The sequence below is a fragment of the Molothrus aeneus genome, chromosome 2 (assembly GCF_037042795.1).
Source record: "Molothrus aeneus isolate 106 chromosome 2, BPBGC_Maene_1.0, whole genome shotgun sequence".
Taxonomy (NCBI): domain Eukaryota; kingdom Metazoa; phylum Chordata; class Aves; order Passeriformes; family Icteridae; genus Molothrus; species Molothrus aeneus.
The window spans coordinates 101,247,705-101,272,278 of NC_089647.1; the positions used below are offsets into that span (position 1 = coordinate 101,247,705).

Here is a 24,574-nt window from a genome sequence, read left to right on the forward strand (position 1 = left end):
TTTGCAGGGTTGTGTATCCACACCGACATCCATGCACTGACTGCTGGGTGTGATCATATTTAGAGACATCCACAGAGTATTGGGCTACCCTGAGCTGTTTTTCATTTGTTGTTGGGTAAGGGTGAGGATTTGGACAGTTGTCAAAAACAAAGTTGACACACAGGAGTTCTGGGTTTTTATCCAAACTCTTAATCTGCTTGCTATCAGCTGTACATGGTGTATATGTTAGTTTACTCTTTTGTCCTGTTTTGGAACAAGTCAGCTAGTTACACATGGCCAAACTAGGTTACAGTCCTGGGAGTTCTTCTTATGGGGGATCAGGAGAAGCTCATTCCCCACAAAAACATTGGGCTTTGCATTTGTGCCATGTTCCTGGGTATGGAACACGTGTTGTTGTCATCAATACTGTACTATAAAAACACTCCCATGGTGAGCTGCAGTACAACCCTCACATCATTTCATCCCCAGTGAGCTGAAGAAAGAAGTCATAGTATCCAAAATTAGGTTTATAATCATAGAACCACCAAAGAATTAAAGGCAATGTGGGACACACATGAAGCGTGGATATGGCTAATCAACTCTGAATGGTGTGATCCCAAACCCCTCTGCACCAGTTGTCTTGGAAAGCAAAGATGCTTTGGGAAATACTTGGGTGTTTACTTGCTTTTAGTAGTATTGCTGTAGCCAGCAGAAATCCACCAAATTTGCTCTACTCTTCTTCAACACAGCCAGTTCAAATCCCTTTGATCTCCTTGCCTTATGAAGAGAGTCAGCATGGCTTTTATCTTGGTTTCAAGGAGTCTGCAATATGTTACACTCCAGTGCATATAATTACTTGTTCTGGTATTATACTTTCTCCTCTATTTTCTAATTCACAGAAACTTTTTTTCATAGTTAGCTGTAGCTCAAGATCTGGTAGTATATATTGCAGAACGGAAATTTCAAGATCAGTCTTAAGACTATTGTTACATGTACTGGGGGAGGATTTATTTTCATTTTATCCTAAATTTTATGTAGTATCTCAGTGTCTTTTAGGTTCTTTTGATATGATTTAAAAGTTGCAAAGATGTGAAATTAAGTACTTGAGTTTTAGGGAAGCGCAGGTTTCCAAGTAATTTCATTCTTTTCTTCTTTTCTGTTGATGTTTCTGCCTACAAGGTGAGAAAGGTCAGGAATTCTGTAGAGGGGATATTTTGTGTTTGATCTGCATTTCTTAATTCAAGAATTGGAACCTTGTTAAGCAATGTGCAAATGCCTACAAGGAGAGAACAGAAGGGACTTGTGGTCAAGTTGCATGTTGCAAATGCTGCACATACTTTGTCGTGTGCCTGTCTCTTCTGCAGACAAGGGACAGTCTGACACATGCCCACACTTGTTGTGCTCTTCATTATCTGCATTCCCAGGGACCTCAGGTCAGATTACTAGATTACTGAATAACCCACACTTCAACTTATGCCAACTGAAGTAGGGAGTTATTAACATATATCTATTTAGAGAGCATTTCTGGACTAGATTAATGATGAGGCACCAATTTGACCTTGTTGCTTTGTTGTTGCTCCAGACCTCTGCTCTCCTTCTCAAGTCATGCTGGTTTGCAAGTATTAGGGAGTTAGGAACTGGTTTTGCATGTTATGACTTGGGAAAAAAAGACATCGAGACTCTCTTCTTTATATCATCTGCCATTCAATTGTCTCTGCCACTCAGCACCAGACATGCATTTCCTCTGAGCTGTTTGCTAAAGAGAATACTTGTAGAAACCTTTCTTTTTACCCTTGGTTTTCTTCACTTGCCTTAGCTGGACTTTAGATTTGTGCTAATACACTGCTTTTATAGTCCATCTTTGTATCCTGTCCTTACTCTGGTTCTCATCCACTCCTGTTTTGCATTTTTGTTTATTAGGAAATTCCCTGTTTAGCCAACCTGAACCTCTGACAAAGATTGTGGTCTTCTGTACAGTAGGATGCTTTGTTCCTGAACTCAAAATAAATTTTCCATAAAAATCAATGGCTGTCCTGGACATCTTTCCTCTTATGGTAGTTTTTCAGGAGACAATGCCTGGTAATTCCTTATAGAAAATGGAATTTGATTTCCTGAAGTCCTGGGTCTTATCTCTGATGTTTATCTTCCCACCTCTTCTTTCAGTCCTATCTGTAATCATCCTATGGTTGCTACAGCTCAGAGTGTCTTCTGTGATCAGATTTCTCACCGGTACTTTACTGCTGTTGAGCAGCAGCTCGAGTAAACTGAAGTCCCCTCCTTGGCTAATTTGTCTCTCCAGCAGCTGCACTAGGAGATTTCCACCAACTGAGTCTAGAAATCTCCTGGAGCATGTACACAGGCTGGGTGTCAGGATAGCTGAAGTCTGCTGTGAGGATGAGGATCTGTGACCAGGAGGCATTTTTTTTGGTGTTATAGTGAGTTTTCCTCTTCATCACTTTCATGCTCTTCAGTGCATCGCTGGTAACAAACTCCCATCATAACATGCCAAATGTTGCTTTCCCTTCTAATCCTGACCTAGAGATTGTCCATGGATAAACCTTTTGTTCCATGCTGACATTGGATATGATCCAGGAAGCCAATTTTATGGAGTGCCACTCTTCTCCCTGTCCATCCCCTTCCATCTGAGACCCGTTGTACCCATCAGTGACCATGCCTCAGCCATGAGCCCAGTCCCACTACTTCTCTGTGATTCCAGGCAGATTCCCAGCCTTGTGATAACCTATGGACTTCCAGGTCTCCTTGCCTGTCATCCAGCTTGTGTAAGGTAGTGTACAGGCACTTGTGAGAAGCCTCTGGACATCCTCTCTCCTGAGGGGGAATGTAGGAATCACATGCAGCCTCCTCCTCCTCACATTTGTTCAGCCTTTTGAGCCACTGTAGTGATGAGGATCAGAAAAAAAGGGGAAAAGAAGTTGTTAATCATTCAGTACAGTGTGTGAGAAGGAAAGGTGCTGCATACTGTATGACCAAACTGCATAGGAGTTTGGTTTGCCACTTGCTTTGTTTCCTGAGCATTTTCCATTTTGAAGTGCAGGGATCCTGTGAAGGGAAAGCCAGTTTGTGGTCGAGTGGCTGAATGTGTGTGTGTGTTTGTGTGTGTTTATGCATGTGTATGCATAGACACACATTGATTTCTTCTCTCTTAAATACATACAACCCTTAAGAAGTAGCTGGTTTTTTACTTAATAGCCATTCAAAATTTAACCTTGCTAACAGTCATGCATGTTTGAATATTCCAGTGTAAACTCTGTATTGCTCTTTTCCTGCAAGAAACCTTTCAAACTTCCCAAAAATACTCAAGCTCCTGTTCTCAAGTTTTGTGATTAAATATTTTCTACGTGTCAGGAAGTGTCTTTATTTAGAATCACAACTGATCTAACAGAATTATAAGGCAAGTGTTATTCTGAATGTATTGTAAACAATTGAGAGAATTCTTTGAAAATATGGGTGGACTTGAACTCTATAAGCTAAAAACAGAACTCTTTTATTTGTGTATTTTTAAAAATACTAAATGTTAAAATAATGTTTGTTTTTGCCTAAGAATGTTCCCATATAGTTGGTTTTTTTGTTTGTAAAGCTTGTTTCATTGCAGCATTTTATTACTGGTAAATTTCATATTTTTGATTCAAAACAATGTTGTAAGGTTTATCCTGAAAAATATGTTCAAAATACATATGCTTAAAACATATATAGATATATATAAAACATATTTTAAAAATTTTAAATATCTTTGTATTTTAAACATACTATCATATATGTGTACATAAAATTATATACATATAACACATATGGTGTTATATAAATAAACACATATGTGTTTATTTTGTATCATATGTATTTTAATGCACCATGAAATTATTCTAGCAGTGACATCTAATCACAGAAACTCTGAAGATTATAAAATTACCCAGTAATGTTCTTTATTTTGTTGTGGGTTTTTTTGTTTTAGTTTGGTTTTGGTTTTTTTGTTTTGGTTTCTGGGCTTTTTTTTGCTACTGTAAATACAGATACTAACATTTAAACTTTGGGATTTGTTTTTCAAAGAACTTACTGAAGCTAGATCCAGCAGATAGATATTTGACAGAACAATGTTTGAACCACCCTTCGTTTCAAACCCAAAGACTCTTGGATCGCTGTGGAAGTTCACCTTCACGGTCAGCTAAGAGAAAACCCTACCATGCAGACAGCAACACTTTATCTAACAGGTAAATGTAGTCTTGTCACTGTTACCACTGACGTTTGCTCTGCCAGTGAGCGAGTTGTTGTCGTGCTCACACACAGCATCACCTACAAGAAAAGGGGCTGTTTGGCAGCATAGGCACAGACATGTGTGCTGTTCTGTGTTGCCTCACTGAGTAAAGGAAGCAGACAGAGTATTTACAGCTACACAAGCTGAAATTTTTGCTTACTTTCTGCATCAGACTGCATGCATCTTAAAAAAAAAAGAGACAATGTTGAAGCCATTTCTATATATGACAAAGAAAAATAATTGGCTGATCCACCTTAAAAAAAATGTTAGCCTTTTTCTTGAACAATAGGAATTTTGTGGCTTGGAAGATGCCCAAGATTCCAAACGAATGCTCTTTTCTTTGGAATGCTACCACGGCTGTATATGTACAAATCTGTCCAAGATTTTGATATTTAAAAGCTTAAAGTTCACACAGATTTGTAGCGGCTCAATGTCCTGAAAATTGTGCACATTGATCACATTCCAAATTGGAGATGAACAGAATTTTGTCTGCAGTTGCAGTTGTGGATCGTGTCTAGTCTGTTTGACCTCAGACTCATAGCAGGATATGTTTGCTCAGTGACTCCCTTGCTGGACCCACATAGCTTGAGAGAAGCCACTTAGTTTTCATACCTCAATGAACCAGGTTTACTGGATGAAATACTTCAGTACAAAAAGCTTCTTGTTATTGCTCTGATAAATGCATTCATAAAGGTCACCCTCTGAAGTATGCAGAATATTTTAATATTCTATATGCAGGCTTTTAATCTTGGCCATATTTTTCTTTAGCTTATCCTGTGAGATTTGAAAAATTGCTCCTCTATTTTAAGACTTGGGATGACATTCACAATCTCTACTTTTTCAAAGATAGACACCAAAAAGTTTTAGTTGCCTTTACAGATGCTTAGAGTAGAAGTTTTACCATTAGACATATGGCATCAGAAAGAAAGACCTACATCCACTGGAAACTTGTCCAAAAGTCTTGCCTAGTGAAAATACTAGATTCCTCTATCTCTGAAGTTTTGAAAAATATACTTGCTGTTAACAGAAAAATATTTCAAACTGGCATTAAAATTGCTTAAGTTTTAGGAATTGTAATGAAATAGATTATGAGATCACTGGAAGTGGTTAATACAAAAATCCTAGGTATAAAAACAGCTAGCATTATCCAATTGTAATTAACAAAAAGGTCAACAAAGGTACAGTGAGCTCTCACTTCAACCCTCAGTAATATATCTGAGTTACATCATAGATTTGTTACAGAAATAAGTTAATTACTCATAGCCTGCCTAGGTCCATCAAGGCAAATAAGCACAGCTCCAGCACTGTTCAGTCTTGGCTATTGCAGTGCCAGCCTAAATCCAGAAGCTGAACTGGTTTAATGCCAGAAAACCTGAGATAATAAATCCTGCTCAAAAAAAAAATAAGTCTCAGGGTTTGCAGAACCAGCTCATATCTCAGTCCTCTAGTCCCAAAACCAGAAGAGCTAGGGAGTAGAGGATAAGGGGATAAGGACACAACCAAGTAGCTCTGCACCAAGTCAGTCTGGTTGCAGAGCCTTTCAGGTGCAGCTTTGGAATGAGTTAATGTACCAAAAACTGGGATAGTGTTAGTGGAAGTTCCACAAAAGCTGTCTTCTGTGGTAGACCTGGTTTTGGATTTGGTGTTCCAGGGCTAGCTCAGGCTCACCTCATCTGAACAATAACCTCTTTTCCCCTCCTTTCTTCTCTTTCCTCCTCCAAACCAGGAATACACAAGATAGCCTGGAGCATTGATTGTATCAGGGCTTTTTGACAGTGCTGACATACATGATTTTTCTACCTTCCTTTGATATGCCAGGTGTATTTAAGATTTTTTCGATTGATATGCAGCTAATTTTTATAATGTAATGCTTCACTTAGCAATGTACTCACATCATACACACATGCATAAATGTGCAAATATATGTTGGAATTTCTATTATTAGATTTGATATCTTCAGGGTTTTTGTCAGCAAAATCATTAACCAAAGCAGAGTTTGCCATCAGATTATAACCAGAAACAGTCATGTACTAACACTTGCAAATCTGTTATTTTAGTGAACCTTCTGGTGCCTTAGTTGGCAATATTTGATCTTACTGCAGTTAAATTTTTGGTTTTAAATGGCAACTGGAATGGGTGTACTTTTTTGAAGTTATTAATACATGAATAAGTAATCTGATATATTAATGCTTCTTTATGCATTTTAATATAGAAATCAAGCCAGCAAAAGTTCTGCTTTGCAGTCACACCACAGATCAAACAGCAAGGATATGCCACTAGGGGCTGGCGGGCCAAGAGAAGAGGGGCTTCCAGCAAATGAAAGCTTTTTAAATGGAAACCTTCCTGGACCTGCACCTAGTCCAATGCACGCAAAAAAACCAAGCAGCACACCTGGATCTGGCAACAAGGATATAGCAAATAATAACATGCCGCATCTTCTCAGCCCAAAGGAACCAAAGGGAAAAACAGAGTTTGATTTTAATGTGGACACCAAAAGTTCTGATGGTTCAGGCACAAAATACCTGAAGTCTAACACCAGATCTCAGCAGAACCGGCACTCCTTTATGGAAACTTCTCAAAGCAAAACTGGGACGCTGCAGCCCGGCGACAAGCACAGTCGCCACAGCTACATCGACACCATCCCACAGTCCTCTAAGAGTCCCTCCTATCGGACAAAGTCCAAGAGCCATGGAGTTCTGACAGACTCTAAATCCGTGGGCAACCTTTCTGAGGCCAGGGCCCAAGCTGCAGAACCAAACACCAGTAGGTATTTTCCATCCAGCTGTATGGACCTGAACTCTCCTACCAGCCCGAGCGCTCCCCGGCACAGCGATAACAGAACTATGCTCAGTCCGTCCGCGAGGAACAACCGCAGCGAGGGCACCCTGGACACCCGAAGACCACCAACCAGACACTCCAAAACAATGGAGGAGTTAAAACTGCCAGATCACATGGATGGAAGCCATTCCCACTCTCTGTCTGCTCCACATGAATCTTTTTCCTATGGTCTAGGTTATACCAGTCCTTTTTCTTCCCAGCAGCGCCCTCATAGACACTCTATGTATGTGAGCCGGGACAGAGTGAGGTCAAAGGGCTCAGAGGGTGGCTTAAGCGTAGGGCAAGGGATGGCAGCCAGAGCAAACAGCCTGCAACTGTTATCTCCACAGGTGCAGCATAAGTCACTCACAAGGTCTGTTGGCTCATCACGAGAAGACTGTACAGAAGATTCTAATAGGGTTAGTCCAAAATATTGCCTCTTATTTGAAGGTTTACCTTTCTCTTTTTAAGTCATGTGGGGCAGTGGCCTGCTTTCTGTCTTGTGTTTGTTTCTTTGCAGTTATTAATTTATTTGTCTTGTACAATATGGGGATGTTGTTGGGGGCTTTTTTTCAGAAGGGCTGAATATTTCGAGGTACTTTGAAAAAATGGGCTATGGATACCATTATCTTAAAGTACTGAAATGTGAGAATGGAAAAATGATCTCCAAAGTTAAAATTTCATTAGTTGTTTAGTCCTTGGTTACATGGTCTGATGTCATTTTTACTGTATCATTTTGCTTAATTATCTTTCTCATTTGTGTTTTTATTTAGCTTTTCCTATATGTATTTCTGTTATGAATGCTAATGTTAATTTTTGAAGCCAGTGTTTCATTCAGGTATAGCAGGTTATTATTGCTGAAATACCCTAATTTACTAGAGAAATATCAAAGCTTGCAATATTTCTTTAGATTGGTATGATAAGTAACTGGTGTAATCTAGAGATCTCATGTTGTAGTGGCCACTGGTAAATTGACTCCTCACAGTGGTTACTGTCAGTGGATACCTGGTTGTGTTTTTCTGTGAGCATTAATTAAAGAGTGAGGACAGGCTGGATCTGGTGTTGATTTACATTTGTTACACAACACTTCTGAATTATCTCATGTTTTACATATCAGATATGTAAAGATGACTATGAAAGCTGTCCTCAAAGCTTTAAATTTCTCTATTAACAAAATGGTGCAGAGACAAATACAAAAATGAGTGTTTGTTTCTCTATGCCTACACCTGTGATAAACTGACTTCTAAGGAGAGAACATCTAGTTCAGATTTGTTGACAACTTGAAGAAAGTCAAAGAGCTCTAAATAATATTTAATGTCCAAAGATTATGGTTATGATTATGAGAAACTAAAATACTCTGCCCACTTAGTAGTTCATCTAAGAAATATATGTAGCTGACCTAATAGGGGTCTACAAGTACCATAAAAAGACCAGTTTCAGGTAGTGGTTCTCTCTTCAGTCCAGTAGAGAAAAAAAGACATAATATATTTTTTCATCCATTGCACATCTCCTCCATTCAAGATTATGAGTATTCAAACATGAGAAAATATCCAAATAGAAGTGCAATGGAATAATAATTTTTAAAAAGCTACCTAGAGGGGATTACAGCAGCTCCATTTCAAAAACACTTCTTTCCTGTGTACTTATTTTTCTGTCTCTCTCATTTCAGTCAAATTAAATGTTACTTATTCTTCAGGACATTATTTGGAAGGGCAGTAATATCAGTGTTTTAGTTTTTGATAATAAAAGGTCACACTGCCTTGTCTTCTTCAGTTCATTTTCTGCATTATGCAGCAGATAGTAATTTGAAGTCATTTTGATTTTATTTTGTACTGTTTGGAGGCCAGTTGTTTTTATTGGATCATTCTTTCTCATTGAAAATGTGTTGACAGATTTTTATTTTAATTAGGAAAATCGATGGGTATTGTAATGCTTATGGTTTTGTTCGTTTTCATTTGCTTTGGAAAGTCTGTTCATTCCAGATAAAGAACTTTATCTCTTATGGTCAGTATTTTTAAAACTTCAGCCTTTACTTGATTAGTGCTTTTAAAATCTGTATTTCAACCATTAGAAGTGTGAAAGGAAAATGACTTTTCTGAAATGGATGCTAAGTCTGTGAATTCACAAAGCTGTTTTTAATTTGTTTATACTGCTTTCAGTAACAAATCAAATTGTCAATCTTCTTATGCCTCATGAAGGCATTTTCACAAAGTCATTCTTTGGCTCCTTACTATCCTCATTTTCCCCCCTTTTCTACATTATGCATTAGGAGTCAGAAAATTTCACTGCCTTCAAGATTAGTGAACTAAAAAACTCATTAATAATATGTGTTCTCATAGATTCTTTACTGTTTTCATACTTACTTTTTCTAATCAATTCTTTTAGGTTTTTTTTCTCTGCTCATCTTTGGTGAAGTTTCCTCACTTCCATGTTTCTAGTTTCTCACTGATTTTCTTCTTAGCTCTACCACGGCTTTTTAAAGAAAAGTATTCTTTTTTTGCCTAGCTTTAAATCTTATTTTAGAAAAAATCAAGAAAAAACTCTCATCCAGTCTTAGTTTTAGGACTTTTCAAGTCTCAACACAACAGTTTTAAGGGGTTTTTTTAACATTTAAATTAAATGTACACAAAAAGGGTTAAGCAGAAAAAAATCAAATACAAGTTGCTATTACTGTCTCATGTTAGAAATGTAACTGCTGATAAAAAAGAAGTATCTAATACAAGTAGTAATTTAATCAAATGCTTCAGCCTCTGGTAAATTTTAGAAGAATCCAGCTGGGATTTGAAGCATTGTTTTAGCTGCAGTTCTGACCTCAGTTTCAAGGTTTGTTTTCTCTGTGACTGTGAGACCAGAACTTCATCCACAAAAAGCAAAATAAATTTTGGAAATCACTTGTGCAGTGAATTGAAATCCCAGATTTTAGTTTTGGTTAGGTTTTTTTTGTGGGTTTGATTTTTAACCTTTGTCATTCTTGAACATTCTAGATTTCAGTTAGTACAGGGGTTTCAGTAGTTTCCTGTGGGGTCTTTGAGAGAGCATTAAATTTCATGTGGTCAGTCCATACTGAGGGAAAAATTGTAGTTTCTGATTCATTTAAGAGTGGGGTTAAGTCATATTTGGTGGCTAATTATGTGCATAAGGGTATTTCTACTGGCTCACCTGAAGTTTTACTTGAAGTACTTCCAGTACTGTTTTCAGGAAAATAGAGTAAATTAGAGGTAATGAAATGCTTTTAGCTATCCTGTATGACTGAAGAACTTTGTCTATAAATTTCTTAGTTCAGAGACTTTCTATTATTTTGCATACAGTAGATTTTGTGATTGTTGGTACCTCTAGGTAATGATATTAAGAGATAAGAGATGATAAGCAATGATAGTGCTTTGGTGTTGCAATTATCTCAAATTAGATGCATTCCTATCTGCTTTTTAGTGTTTGCCAGTAGCAGACTGACCAGATTCCATCAGAAATTAATTTAACAAGCCTCCAGTAAAAGATTCCTCCAGAGATGTTACTGCTGTGTTTCATTCAGGTTGAAATTCTGAGGGCCTGAAATCAGATTCATGTCTTTAAAATTACAGCTTAGAGGTGAAATTTTGTTAATGCCATTTTTGTCATTTTGGAAAGAAGAAAGCAAGCAGCAAAACCAAGTAATTATTGATTACGTTGCCTGTAATGTGATATTTGCACTTATTAATAATATGAAAGGAAAATTGTGGGGTGAATTTGGAGTTTTCTTGCTTATGTATATTGGTTAAAAACTGAAAATCAGTTTACAGTCTTTCATTTTAAAAAGATTATTGTTCTTTTGCATAGGGTGGAGCATATCATGATCCACACACAGAAGATGGAGCATCTACTAAGGAGAATAGAATTCTGTATAATGACCCTGTTCCGAGAAGAGTTGGCAGCTTTTACAGAGGTAATTTCATGGTGGATCTTTCAAATTTAATCCAGAATTTTAGCATGGAATATAAATTAAGTACTAAAAATTGATACAGAGAATTAACATGAACAATTACCAAGGTTTATTGGAAAAATAATTGTTACTCAGCTTTCAGAGGGTGAGTTTGCAGGACCTGCATTGGTACCCTATTGTTTATTTGTAAATGATAGCTCACTTTAATTGGAAAGTACATCCACTGCAGTACCTTGTAAAGCAAAATGTAATTTATCAGGGCAAAATGAACAAAATTAATATTACCATTAATATTAACTGCCAAAGTAGGCAATTAATTAATATTTTAAATTTTTATTTTCAATTCTTATAAAGAGACTATTTATACCTATGCACCTGTAGCACATAGACATACTTACTGATCTGTTTCAGACACTGTGTTACATGGAAGTGTAACTCTAGCTTTTATGGCTTGAAACCTGTGGCATTTCTTTTGTTAAAACTTACTAAAGAGCGGGGTTTCCTACAAGCAAGAGCTAACTTAGATAATTCCAGTTCAGAATAAATAAAAAACAGGTCTGTGTATGGACACACACAAATAGATACTGTTCTGTTATGGCACACAAAAGATGGTGGTTTCTGAGCAGCTGCCTCATGGCTAAACCTAGGTAATTGTTTTGAAAAAGATGATAAGAGGCTAATTACTGTCCTGCAAGTGTTAGGAGGCTTGTGGGGCTCCCTGAACCTTAAGAAGTCCCAATCAGCTGAAATTCGCTTTATGAGTCACTTAATAACCTTAAGCAGAGTCACAAATCTCCCTCTGATCCTCTTCAGGTTGATCACTTGGCTGATGGCCTGATTTGGACACGTTAAAATCTGACAATCCTTGCAAATGTCCCACTGCAATATTAAAACCTGTGAGCAGAATTAAAGCTTGTACTGTTTGGAGTGATGCTTTTGAGTGTTCGTGTTGCAAATGCAACAGAGGATGCTTAACAATTCTCAGTCCTGAATTGCTTTCATTAATCCATAAAAAGCTCCTAAAATTGTACATGGATTATCTTTCTTTTTTATGTATAGTGAAACAAAAGTTCCAAAGAAGAATGGCTTTCATAAATCATGTGCTAAAGAAACTGCAGAGCTGGGATTTATTCAATTCCTTGTTATAAAAAGAGGGGTTTTCCTCTTCAACTTTATCAAACAAATATATTTTAAATAGACTTAATTAACGCTTTGGGAAGATGATATTATATTTAAAATAATACTCTGATAATAGTATGTGCAAAACTGGTGATAATAATATAAGCAAGTTACTGTGAAAAGGGTAAATCCTTATTTATATAAATTTAACCTTTGTATTAGAGCAGTATTTATTAGTATATACTTTTGTGCTACAGCTTGAACAAAACCTTACAGGTGCTGTTTTGATAGATTGTGTAATATGATGCTGCATTAATGTTCCAACTAATGTCTGGTCAATTTTTAATCCAGTGCAGGTATTTCTAGTGATATTCATAATTCTAATAAATTTATGTTGTAGATCTGTATATAGCTGTGTATTTTCAAAACCACAGTAAGTCTGTTTGAAAAATACATAATATCTAATTCCAATGTTTTAATTTTCAGTGCATTATCTCTTAGTTACATCAAAAATCAATTTTTTTTTTCCAAGATGGGTGCTACTTTTTTTAAGGTCTAAAGTGAAGACGAAATGTAAACTGTAGTGTTTCATGTCTTTAGTAACAGTATTCCAACCTCTTATTCTCTTTCCTGTTTTAAATATCATTCACATTTAGAGCTCCCTACCAATAGAAGTGTTCTCAAATCTAATAACAATTTACCCAAGTTCTGATGATGGTCTCATTTTGCAGCCAATATTACCCTGCAAAGATACAAAAATCAGCTTTCTTTTCAATCATACACAAAACACAACCGTGTCTTTGCTCTTTTGTTACTGTAAGAGGCAGAGAGGGAGCAGAGAAGTGGGAGCTGGGATTTTTGGCAGGGCTCAGTGTACATTGTTTGCTGTTCCTCTGTTCAGTTCCATCTCCACGGCCTGAGAGTACCTACATAGAAAACAATGTGTCCAACAGAGCCTCGGTGTTACCAGCAGACAGCACCACGGTGACAAACCACCCCAAGAGACAAACCACCTTTGACACCTGGTGAGTTGTAATGTGCACACATGTGTAGAGAATGGCAGGAAAAAAATGTGCTTTTAACAGGAGGGACAAAAACCTCATGCCTTTCTCAAGATTTGCAGTTGTCCATGTGCTTAGCATGGCATGCTTTCTGTCCCGTTGAGCAGCAAGGAATCCTGCATTGCGCCCATAACATGAATGCATTAAAGTTTATATACTTTTGTCCAATCCTTCACAATTTTTTTCCCACTATTAGTCTTTAGGTAAAGATAGTACAAAGTGCTTGTGTGTGTAGTATATATAGAAATTTGTGGATTCCAGAAGCATGAATTGTTAGACAGGTGGAAAAAATATCAAAATGCATGTTTCCATAGATAAAGTACTATATTAATGAAGAATATTTTCACCCTACAATGGGTACCGCTGCTCTCTTTGTTTATACACAGAAGGAGATGAATACAATCTATGGGAAAATGAATTAAGTGACATCTTAATGGTGTATATTGATTTCAAAAGATTAAAAGCATCACATGGCTCCATTATATAACAAAGAGCACCTTAATTATGCTAATAAAATGACAGCATATACATAGCTTTGCAGGACTCAAAGAGAAATACTTTTGTTTTTCTTAGAGCTGTTTGGCTCTAAAATACTCCTAATCTTATATTTTTTAAAATCACAATAAAGAATATTGAATAAAAATAAGTAGATGGAGCTCACAGGATTGGTGAGAGGAATGGGCTGCATACATTTGCATGGTTCAGCTGTGCTTTATACCACTCTCTGAAACACTTCTCTCTGAAAGGGCCATGAAGTTATGCTATCTAAAGTGTTTCAGTGGTTTGTTGACTTACTGTGTTTTCACACAAATAACCAGAGAATTATGTGCTTAAAGAGAAAGGGGGGTGGTGGGTGGTGGACAGCTTCTGTTCAGGTGTTCTACCTATGTCAGTAATAGAAGATGTTTACTCCAGAACCCTTCTCACCTGCTCTGATTCACTAGAGTCTGCTTCCTGTCCTTCAGTAGCTCCACCTACATCCATTTTCTGGACTTAGCTGAGGAAAGCGGTCATTTATGTAAAACGGTGGTACTTATGTTGTGGCTTGTGTGGCTAAAGAAGGTATTTATTCCTGCTCTTGAACCCCTTTACCATTTTACATTTTCCTTCGTATCTGGATCTTTCTATCTTGCATATAACATAAGACAACTGGAACCTTGTTTTGCTTTATATATCATTCAGCAATATAATGTCTTGACTGCAAAGAAACATATAATGTTATTTTAACTCTGAACTGAAAAAATAGTGTATGTTATTAGAGCTGGTTGGGAATATTTTTATGAAGTACTTTCTTTTGTTTATAATGCCAAATTATGAAAACCAAAACTTTTCAAAGGAACTGGCTGATAACCGTTAACCTTTTATTGTGAGGATTCTTCAGCTCCAGGAAAGAATTGCCAGTCAAAACCAGAGATACTCTCAAAATAACAAATATTTTGGAGGCAGCATTATTTTTTAGAATGTGAGGAACTTGAGTGCAGGGTCTTTGTTATTTAAACCAGAGGTTTGAACCGAGATCTTAGATCTAACAAGTGAATGCCCTAAACCAGAAGTCAGAGGTTATTCTGGAGGACATTGCTGGTTCCCTCAGTGTATTCTCTTGAAGCTGTTTCATCTTGTTAAAACAGTGAAAGGACCACAGAGGTGCTGAATATGGCCTTGTGAAAAAGGCCCTTCATTAACTTTGAGACAGTTAGATTTAAGTCCTTGCTCCAAAGTACTCAAGTATTTTCACGAAGTGGAACAGCTCCTTTGAGAGAAGAATCTACAGAAGAATAAGCATTTCTTCTTATGAAATAGAAGAAATAGCAGTAGCTGCAACACCAAGTTACTGCTATTTTGGCATATGCTTACCTTTATCTTTTCTTTTCCTACTCCCTATTTTCCTGAAATGTTTCCTGCCCAGCTCTACCTGCTAACTCTGTTCAAGTTGTCCTGGCAATGGTCTAATGTTGCAAAATTGTTCTGTGCCATAAATGCAGCTTAACCCAATTCCTGAGTAGTGAAGAGTCTGTGTTCCTCTACTTAATTTTCTGTATAGAAGTTGTGTAAATGCTTATGAAAATGTTGAAAGCTCTAATGGAATGTGATTCTGCTTACATCAATTTTATGATGAAGTAAATATTTGATGTTTGAATAACATACCTAACTGGTACATGACAATTCATCTCAAATTATGAGTGACATGTATTCCACCTGGACTTGCCACTACTGTAAAATATTGCTTCTCATACTATTGCTCTGTGTTGCCTTTCTTCTGTCAAAGATTCTGTGATGTTTGCTAGACTGAATTGTCACAGATGTTCCCCTGTCTTTGTGTGCATTTTTTTGCTCTGTCCCCACTGTCCTGCCTTTTAAAATAAAGATATTATAAACTTGACTTTTGTCATCAGATTTTACTCTTAAATTACTAGATCATTTCTGAACTTCAGACAATTTTATTTGAAAACAGGCAAATTTTTTATCCTTCTAGAAATTCTTTTCTTTGCTAGAGTTTAATTTCCCGTAACTGACCTTGAACTTGCTCAGTTTTTTTCAATTGATACAAGAATAAATGTTTTATTCTCTTCTACTCATACAGGCTTTGTCCTGTGCTGGGCAAATTCAGTAGTTATAGGCAAGATATTTAATTGTATTCTGCCAGAATATTGGCAGAATATTTAATTGTATTCTCCCAGAACATTGGCCTGAATTATCTTACCACTGTCATAGTTCTAAATATCTCTTTAGAATTAATTCCAACTTGCAGTAGTGTATCTCAGATCATATTGGAAGTGTTTGTATTGGCTGCTTGCAAGATATTTGGGGGCTTCTGGAAAGCATTTTTATTTAGACCTTTTATGTCCACACAAATGTTGTCATGCTATGACAAGTAGGTTGTCATATCTTCTCTAGCACAAGTCATACGTTTCTGCAAAAATAATAAAAAGGAAAAACTCTATGAATAATATTACTGTTTTTATATGTATATAATATATATAAACACACACAAAATCTCTGTCATTCAAGAAAAGAAAAAAAAATCATTCTTACAAGAGTAAAAGGCTTAAAACTATATCCACTGTCAAGTTTCAAGGTTCCTGTTTACAAAAAACAGGACACGACTGACTTTTATATTGCTGTGTCAGTGTCAGTGTAACATTATAGTCATACTTTTTATTCCTGAAAGTAAAAGGTTACCAGCATCTGAGCAAATTAGCTTAGAGCATGTTCAGCTGTGTGTGCAGCATTATAAATATTTTCCAGTTCTTTAATGGAATTCGTAAAAAAAAATCAGGAAATTTCAAATTATGAATGTTATTCTGTATATGAGATAATAGATCTGGGGTTTATTCCAATTAATAAATCCTCCTATTCCACATGATAAAATAAAAAAAAAATTGCAGCTCCAAACAGAGTTCAGATTTGATCTTTTGATTTTAAGCTTTCAATGCCAGACTTTTAGACCATGACCTTTTACTGTGGGCTTCAGCTTGTGGGATTGAGATTCTTATCTTGAACTATCTATTTGAATGGTTTCATTCATTTCTGACATTTTCTTGCCTTTGCTGAATGGTAACTGTGTGACTGCCCCTTAAGGGTCTTACTTTGACTAAAACTAAAAGGTAACTTGGAGAGTTAGTGTTTGTCATTTATCTTCATAGAAAAGTTCTGCTATTTCAGTGACTCCTTCATTAGACAAAAACATCACTCATTAATTGTGTTTGGATCCATAAAGGGAGTAGTACATGAGGGTTTCCAAGCCAGGCTGCCTACTGAGATTAGGGTTGCTGAAGAATATCTAAAACAAGCATGAGGAATTGCCTCCCAAAAAGAGCTGTCTGCAATACAAATCTCTCTATGGCAGCATGAATGCAACATGCTTCCTATTTTTTCTTTTTAGTTAATGTGAAAGCACATCAGCTTGCTTGCCACATGCATGTTTGCTGCTACACCTCATTGCACCTGCATGAAGCTGGATACCTTTCTTACTAGGGGTAATAAATTAGAGTGATAATCACAGAATTTCTGTTTGTACTTATGCCTTTTCCGATGTTTCAGACCAGAATAATCAATGTGTTCTACATTAAATGTCCTAAGCATGCAAAAGGTACACAAAGATAAAATAACAAAGCACAGCACATTTTGCCTTCAGTTTCTGCTTGAGAATGAGCTCTCTGAGTGGGGGCTCTTCTCTAGGGCTACTCCTACTTGTTACTAAAACAGACAGCACATAGAAGACTCTGGTGGAACTGTTTGCTTTCAAGAGCTGAAGCTTTATGCAAAATACCAAAATACTTACAGTATGTTGTAAGAATTTAGTGTTGTGTGACTCTACAGATTTTTTTGATAATCCTATTTTTTTCCTGCACTGTCCATTATCTGAAAATCATCTTTTGGGATGCCTAAATTATCCCAGTGTTTCATCATCGATCAAAATGTTCTGCTCTATTTTTACTCAGTACAAAATCCTGGTGTTGAAGCTTCCTGCTATAATGCTATATATGTTCACTCTCTTCACATAATGAGCATGTGTTTTGAAGCAGTTGCTTTTCAAGGTCAATGCTTTTTCAGACAACTGTACTGCATTATGAGTCATAGGAGTTAATGACAAACCATTCAGTATAAAACCACTGGCTTTTGGGTAAGCAGCAATTGAAAATGAGCAGTTCTCAGCCCCCTATTTTCCAATTCTCTCTGGTCACTGTAGCCATAAAGAGGAAATGATGGTGCAGAATTTCATTTCTCTCCTCTCTGCTCAGCTGCTGTGGAGAGCAGTTTTCTCATCCAGGTTCACTGGGCCAAAGAAAAGAATCACACTTCAGTGAATCTCTGTCTAAAAGTATAGCAAAAAGTGTTCCAAGCTTCACTCTGAAGATTAACTTCACCTGTTAAAATACAGCATCTCCATTTTGGATTAGACTTTGTAATAGAAAAGCTATAGCAAGACACTGAAAAATTTTAAAGGATAAAATAACCTCCTGTGATCTTGCTTATGATCTGACACTGGTTCCTCAGTGGACAGCAATCATTGGGTTGATAATTTGCATTGGGACTATGGTTTGGGATATGCTTGCAGCTGTGGATGCACAGGAGCTCCTTTGGGGAAAGGCTCAGAGGATTCTGAGCCCCATTTACATGATTTTCTGAGTAGAAGCAGGATACTTGGGGTGTATGGTTTTCTCCAGCTTTTCTAACAAATCAAGTAAAAATCATTTGGTAAATAATTCAGCAGGTGTTCTGTGTCATGTCAGACTCCTGAGTTCACTGAATGTAATCAGTAGTCTTTACTCCTTGGCTTTCTCCCTGGTGCTTTAAGTGACTTGTATAATAATGCCTTACACCTGTCACATCACTTACAGTAGTACCAAATACAGGGACATGACAGCAGAGGGAGTCCTTAGCAATTCAGTATATTTAAAATACCTGTTATAAGTATAATAATTACATTAAACTGGAGTTTTTTCCCTGTATTAGTGTTGTAATGTCCATATTAAATATATATTGTCATGCACCTGAATGTAATTTCTGCATCTAGATATAAGTTCTCAAAAATTTAAATTAGGAAAATTTCTACCATACTTTCTGCCTATGAATCTTTTTGCTAAGACCATTCTCTTAATGAACAGTTGCACTTTATTACAGGATTTAAATACTGCATGCATTTATATTTAGAGGCAGATAACATTTCAAGCTTGAGGTGGTCTTGTGTAGAAATTGAACTGATAACACCTATCAGAGTGAAGATGGTTTTATCAACAAGGAGGATGACTCCAGTGATTCCTACCCCAATTATGTTTTTCACATTTATTTGGGGAAAAAAAAGTCAGCCTGGCATGTAGTAGCAGCTGAATCACCAGCTGATAGCATAGCATTTAAAGCCAGAATTAGAAGCCAGTGACAACTATATTAGACAGTTAAATGTTGCTACATTACAGTTGCTCCAAGAAAAGCTGCTCCTGTTTGTCATACAGAGCCCTTAAAAGAGTGGCTTTGCTTTAGGTTTTCCATCCAGACAGTGGAATCTTTTTTTTGTTGTTTTCATGCAATTTAAGCGTGAAAAGGGCCTATTAAAAGACCCAGTATGACTTCTGGTATGTTAGTGGCTATGAAATGTTGTCCATCCTCTGGGATCCAGGCCTAGAGGCAGACCTGTTGGCTTTGTTTCTCCCAGAGGAGTATTGGGTCCTGATTCGAAATGTCAAAGATGGGAAGTGCACTTCACTAAGGAGCTTGTTCTGGCACTTAATGATGTTATTGTGAAAATCAGTGCATTATTTCTAATATGACTTAGGCTACATCATCCACCTGCTTGTTCTTGTAATATCTTTACTTGTTAGTTTCAAGATTTTCTAGTATTCTCTAATTTCTTTCTGGATATGTAGCTGTGCGTCATGATCAAGGAAACTAAATACTTGAGTTGGTTTGGGTGTATTTTTAATGCACTAAAGAGATTGAAATCTCTGAAAATATTTCTGTGATGCTTCCCTGCACCATTTTCAATTTTCAAGCTATTTTAAAGGGCACTAGAAGTGCAATCAGTTATGTCTCACCGCTGTCCTTGTAAACCATCTTTTTACCCTGTATAAGTACTTCACATGCATGGTATACTGTTTATCTTGAAAGTAATGTGTTATTTATCAGCTGTAGTTGCTTCAGACATGTAAGTTAAGAGTTAAAAGGCAGAAATTCAGTCTTCAGGCAAGTCACCTGTTCCATTTTTGGGTCGCCTCCTTTTGCCAGCACTGTCTCACGCATAGCAAACTAACAGAAGGTTTTAAGTTGAAATGGACAACAGTAGATCCCCAGCTTCCCTGATGATAGATTTGGAACCATGGCAGCAAGGGTCAGGAAGTGCAGTTGAAAGTGGTTCTCTCTGGCCAACTTTGCAACTCCTGCTTCTCCAGCAAGCAATGGATAAACTGGACCTGTGCTTTGATTTGTATGTTCTCTCAGATATGCTTTTCATTTTCCTAAAAGACCTTGTGTGTGATATTTTGATTTGAATATTAAATTCTGGCTTAAAAGAACACATGCATGCTTTCCTTGTCCCTTAATAAAACTATTCATTGGTTTAAACTAATTATTTTACCCTAACACTGTGTACCTCCTATCCCTTGTAATAACTCTATCTGGTACTTGTGTAGTAACCCTGGAACCAATGAATGCTAAAACTTTAAGTAACTTTTTACTTTAATCAATAATTTACATTCTTTGGCATCAGATCTCAGTATTGCACAGAATTTGCAAAGTAATACAATAATAAAATTTCTCTTACAATACCTTATTTCATATTTAGGAAAAGTCCTGAAAACCTTAACAGTCACTCAGAACAGCTCAAGGAGAAAGAAAAGCAAGGTTTTTTCAGGGCAATAAAAAAGAAAAAGAAGAAATCTCAAAATGTAAGTATGCAGCATTTCTAGTAGAAGTATTTTTTAATTCATTTTGAATTATACCATTTTAGTATGCTAGATTAGTACAGTACCTTTGTATTATTTATTGTTATATGTGTATACACTTCTTTTATTTTCTCTCCTCACTATATGAAAATCAAATTCCTCTTCTGTTCAGGGTTGATTTTTCTGCCTTTTCAAATATTTCTTCACTTACTAGGACTAGAGAGTGAAGAAATCCAAACTTACACCTTTATTTTTATTCAGACCCTTTGAGAGCCAGTTTTGATGCAAGTTTTAAGATGATGTGGCAACAAATTCTTTTTCAGGATATGGTGATACCATTCCAAGAATAGTAACTTAATTCTTGTGTGTCCCCAGAGCTTGAATAGTTTCAGGCAGCCATACAGAGAAAATGAAACTGTAACAAATGATAATTCTTTCCAGTCTTTTTCATGGAAGTGTCTTGGTAACAGCCTCTGTCTTCTTGATGCATTCCATGACTGGAATAAGGATGATGTGTCTTAACCATTCTTAAGTGTTTTATGTTTTGTTGAGGGAATGGATTGTGGCTTTTGTTATTCAGTATAAGTCTTTGATGTCTCATACATTTTTACATTTTCATAAAGTTTTTGGGAGGGAGAAAGGACTTTTTATTATCAGAAAGTAGTGGTATACTAACATTTCACTAGTATTTATAATAAAAATATCCCTAATAACTGAAGTAACCTAAACATAATCTCATTCTTAAATGACAGCTCTGGAAGCAGTAAAACATTTAAAATTGTAATGTTCCTGTAAGTGTAAATGCAGTTATAGTTTTGAATATTCTCAGAATTGAGTAAATCATGCTTACTCCTGGCAAAGGGGAATGACTTAATGTAAATATTTACTGTCAAGGTGTGAGGTGATAGAATTGAGAGTTGGTGGAGGGCTGATCTGTTGAAAATTGGGAGAGAGGAGTGATTATCACGTTTTTTGTTGTTTTGGGTTTTTTTTTAATTTCTTTGAACTGTGTGGAACATGTGCATATGTATATTAATTAGCACTCAGAAATGCACCTCACCTTCCTGCTGGGTGGGATTTACAACAATGGCATCTACCTCTCCTTCTGAACTTGTTCACCCTCATACCTGTAGGCAGCTCAAATATGATCATCTGTATTAAACAACTGAATTAAATGTCTACATTACAGCTCTGGGACTGGTTGATACCAAAATGTCCATGTAAGGGTAATGCCTAAGGCCATTGGTTCCAGTGATGCATTTTCAAGGGAAAAAAAAAGGTGTTAAATTTGCATTGCTGTACTCTACTCTGATTCCAGCCATGCAGACATGGTGGCAGACAAGACTCCAATATCTCAGCTGAAAGATGGTGTATTGATTACCTACACATTAAACTGTGTGAAAGAAATACATTCTGGATTGTATTGCCTCTCCAAATCTGGCATTTTACTAAACACCTAAATCAAAAGCTTCTTGATTTATAGCTACCAAAACCATCACTGATTACAGGCTAAGGCAGGTTTAGATATAATCCTTACTCCTGTTTCTTCTCACTCTTAAAAAGAGGGGTAGAGAGGAATAGAAGAGAGAGAGAAGGGAAAAAACTGCGTTTGCTACTTAGAGGTGGAATCTCACAAAAAGATTAATAAATTAGTGAAATAATATAGTGATACAACTCATCCTCAGCTAGAAACTTGCTGAGATCGACTTAAGTTTTGGATCAAACCAGAGCCAGAAAAACCTCCTTTCATTTGTACTTACAGCTGATTACCAGGACAGTATCTAGGCATAGGCTGCACCACTGATGGGTGTACAAGTGTCTGGCTCAGACTCTGGTCTTTGTTCCTCTTCATCTCTTAGTTGAAGACATCTACCTAACAAACTCTGGGACAGTCTTTAGGATCTTCCAGCACAAAATAAAATTACTGCCTTCAATTCAGCACCAGATTTGGTGTTAGTAGTAAAAGTTGTTCACAGCACTGTAATATTAGCTCTTCAACTACACATACAATGTTTTCTATGAATTCCTATTAAAAGTCTTAATAGACAGCTTGATACTACCCAAGGGTTTTTTCTGAGACCTACAATTCATGTAGAGTCCTACAAGTATGAAATTCCAGTTATTTGCTCAAATACAGACTTTAAGCAAGAAATAACAAATTAGACCTGGGGACTGTCACAGAGCTAGGAAGCACATAGTAGCTAGCTATGATTTACTTCTGATATCCTTGGGCAAGTCTCATTTTGCTGGTGATCATCATTACAGGAATTGTAAAAGATACCTGAAATTGGATTGAAGACATCTTAGTAATATCATTCTTAAAATATCTAACAGCCTAAAATTGCTCCCCGTTCCTGACACTTCTTCCTGCAGGTTGTTCCCATCAATCATTCTCCCTAGAGTTCTCCAGGTGCAGTACCTTGTGGGTTAGCAATTATTACTGCCTGTTAAGGGATATTTGCAATATTGTTTTTGCAGAGCTGTTCTTATCCATTCTCCTTTTCATTGTTTGAAGTGTTTTAGTAATGTAGCAAAAGGTTTTGAGGATTGTTATAATCACAGTTTTATGTCATTTGCCACCAAACAATTTGATATCCATGAGGGTTGTGCACAGTGTCAGTAGGCACTATCTTCAGAGGAGCCTGAGTTTTGCAGATTTTTGCACTTATTTCAAGCTATGGGTCTGAAGAAATTACCTGCTTTGGAAAAAGCAGTTGCAGGTGAGCATTTCTCTTAGCAGTGCTTTCATTTACTTTTAGTTTACTGAATTTGAAACAGGAAATTTTTCTGACCATAAAGTTCCTGAACATAAGCTATGCTAATTATTGATTTTCATTAACTTGGATGAAATCTAGAAGCTGGAAAAGCTATTTGAAAGCCCATGCTTTTGGTAGTGCACTTGTCATTGTATTTAGTTATATATTAATTCTATTCCATAATAGATTTCTTCTGATAGACAGGAAAATGCAAGACACTATATATGTGTCCTATGCTTGTTTGCACCTGATCAGGGGAGAAATAGACCCATTTATAGTTCTAGTACCTTATAGTTCTGTTTGTTGTTCATTCATCTACTGGTAAGCTCTTTGGTTGTGCTCCATAAATTAAAATAAACCAGCCAGTGTACTTGCAGCTACACGTGAAGCTGCTAATGGCATATTTATGTTAGAACTGAAATAATTCATCTTGGAGCCTTAGTTCTTATTGCAGGTTTAAAATAGAAGGCTTTTTTTTTCCCAAGTGTAACTATCAACTGCTCATTCTGAAACCAACTCCTATTATTGTTAGTGGATCTTTAATATTTTCTTGATATAAAAATGAGAAATGTCATACTGCTTTAGGTCATTATCAGAAATACAAATGATTGCCAGAGTTACAGGATTTAATTCAAAGCTCAGTAAAGTCAACAAGAGCTACGAGGTATTTCCAAAAGCCTTTGAAATAAACATATTCTGTATTCCTAGTGAACATGGATATAAGAATAGGTGTGCTGATCTTTTTTTTACATGCTTTCTATGCATTGAGTTCCTTGAATTTGTTCCATAGGCTTTTTTCAATCATTATTGTATTTTCCAAAAGCAAATTATAGGCTTGATAACATGTATTGTTGAATTACCAAAAAAAGAAAAGTTAACTTAGTTAGGGGCAGATCTCTTGAATTGAAATATTATGCATTTAGTTTTTGTGTCTTATATTGCAGACAGACTCAACCAACGGCGAGAATCCGAGCATCAAGAAATCCCTCTTTCCTCTTTTTAATTCAAAGAATAATTTAAAGCATAGTTCTTCTTTGAAAAAACTTCCTGTAGTCACTCTACCAATGGTATTAATTTTTAAGTACAGTAACACTGTAAAATGCTCTAGTAAAGTTGTTTTACTGACTACAGCAGCATGTGGTTTATTTTCATGGTATCACTTCCTCTTCATGCCAGTTAAGTATCTTGGGCCAGTTCAATAAATTTAAGTAAAATTGGCAGTTTTGTTGAAACAGATTGTTCCTAAAAATTTTTTTAATAGTATTTGATATAGTGAA

General features: G+C 36.4%; 1 protein-coding gene across 2 annotated transcripts in view; it reads left to right on the forward strand.

The window, feature by feature from the left end:
* CDKL5 (cyclin dependent kinase like 5) overlaps nucleotides 1-24,574 on the forward strand; it is a 127,484-nt gene that overhangs the window by 96,798 nt on the left and 6,112 nt on the right. Inside the window, exons 11-16 of one of the 2 annotated variants that reach the window (XM_066545402.1) lie at nucleotides 4,045-4,205; nucleotides 6,462-7,485; nucleotides 10,880-10,985; nucleotides 13,003-13,126; nucleotides 20,442-20,544; nucleotides 24,242-24,364. In XM_066545402.1, the coding sequence (XP_066401499.1) occupies nucleotides 4,045-4,205; nucleotides 6,462-7,485; nucleotides 10,880-10,985; nucleotides 13,003-13,126; nucleotides 20,442-20,544; nucleotides 24,242-24,364 (1,641 nt within the window). The remainder of the gene's footprint in view (nucleotides 1-4,044; nucleotides 4,206-6,461; nucleotides 7,486-10,879; nucleotides 10,986-13,002; nucleotides 13,127-20,441; nucleotides 20,545-24,241; nucleotides 24,365-24,574) is intronic. The other variant, XM_066545403.1, reaches the window with a different exon arrangement.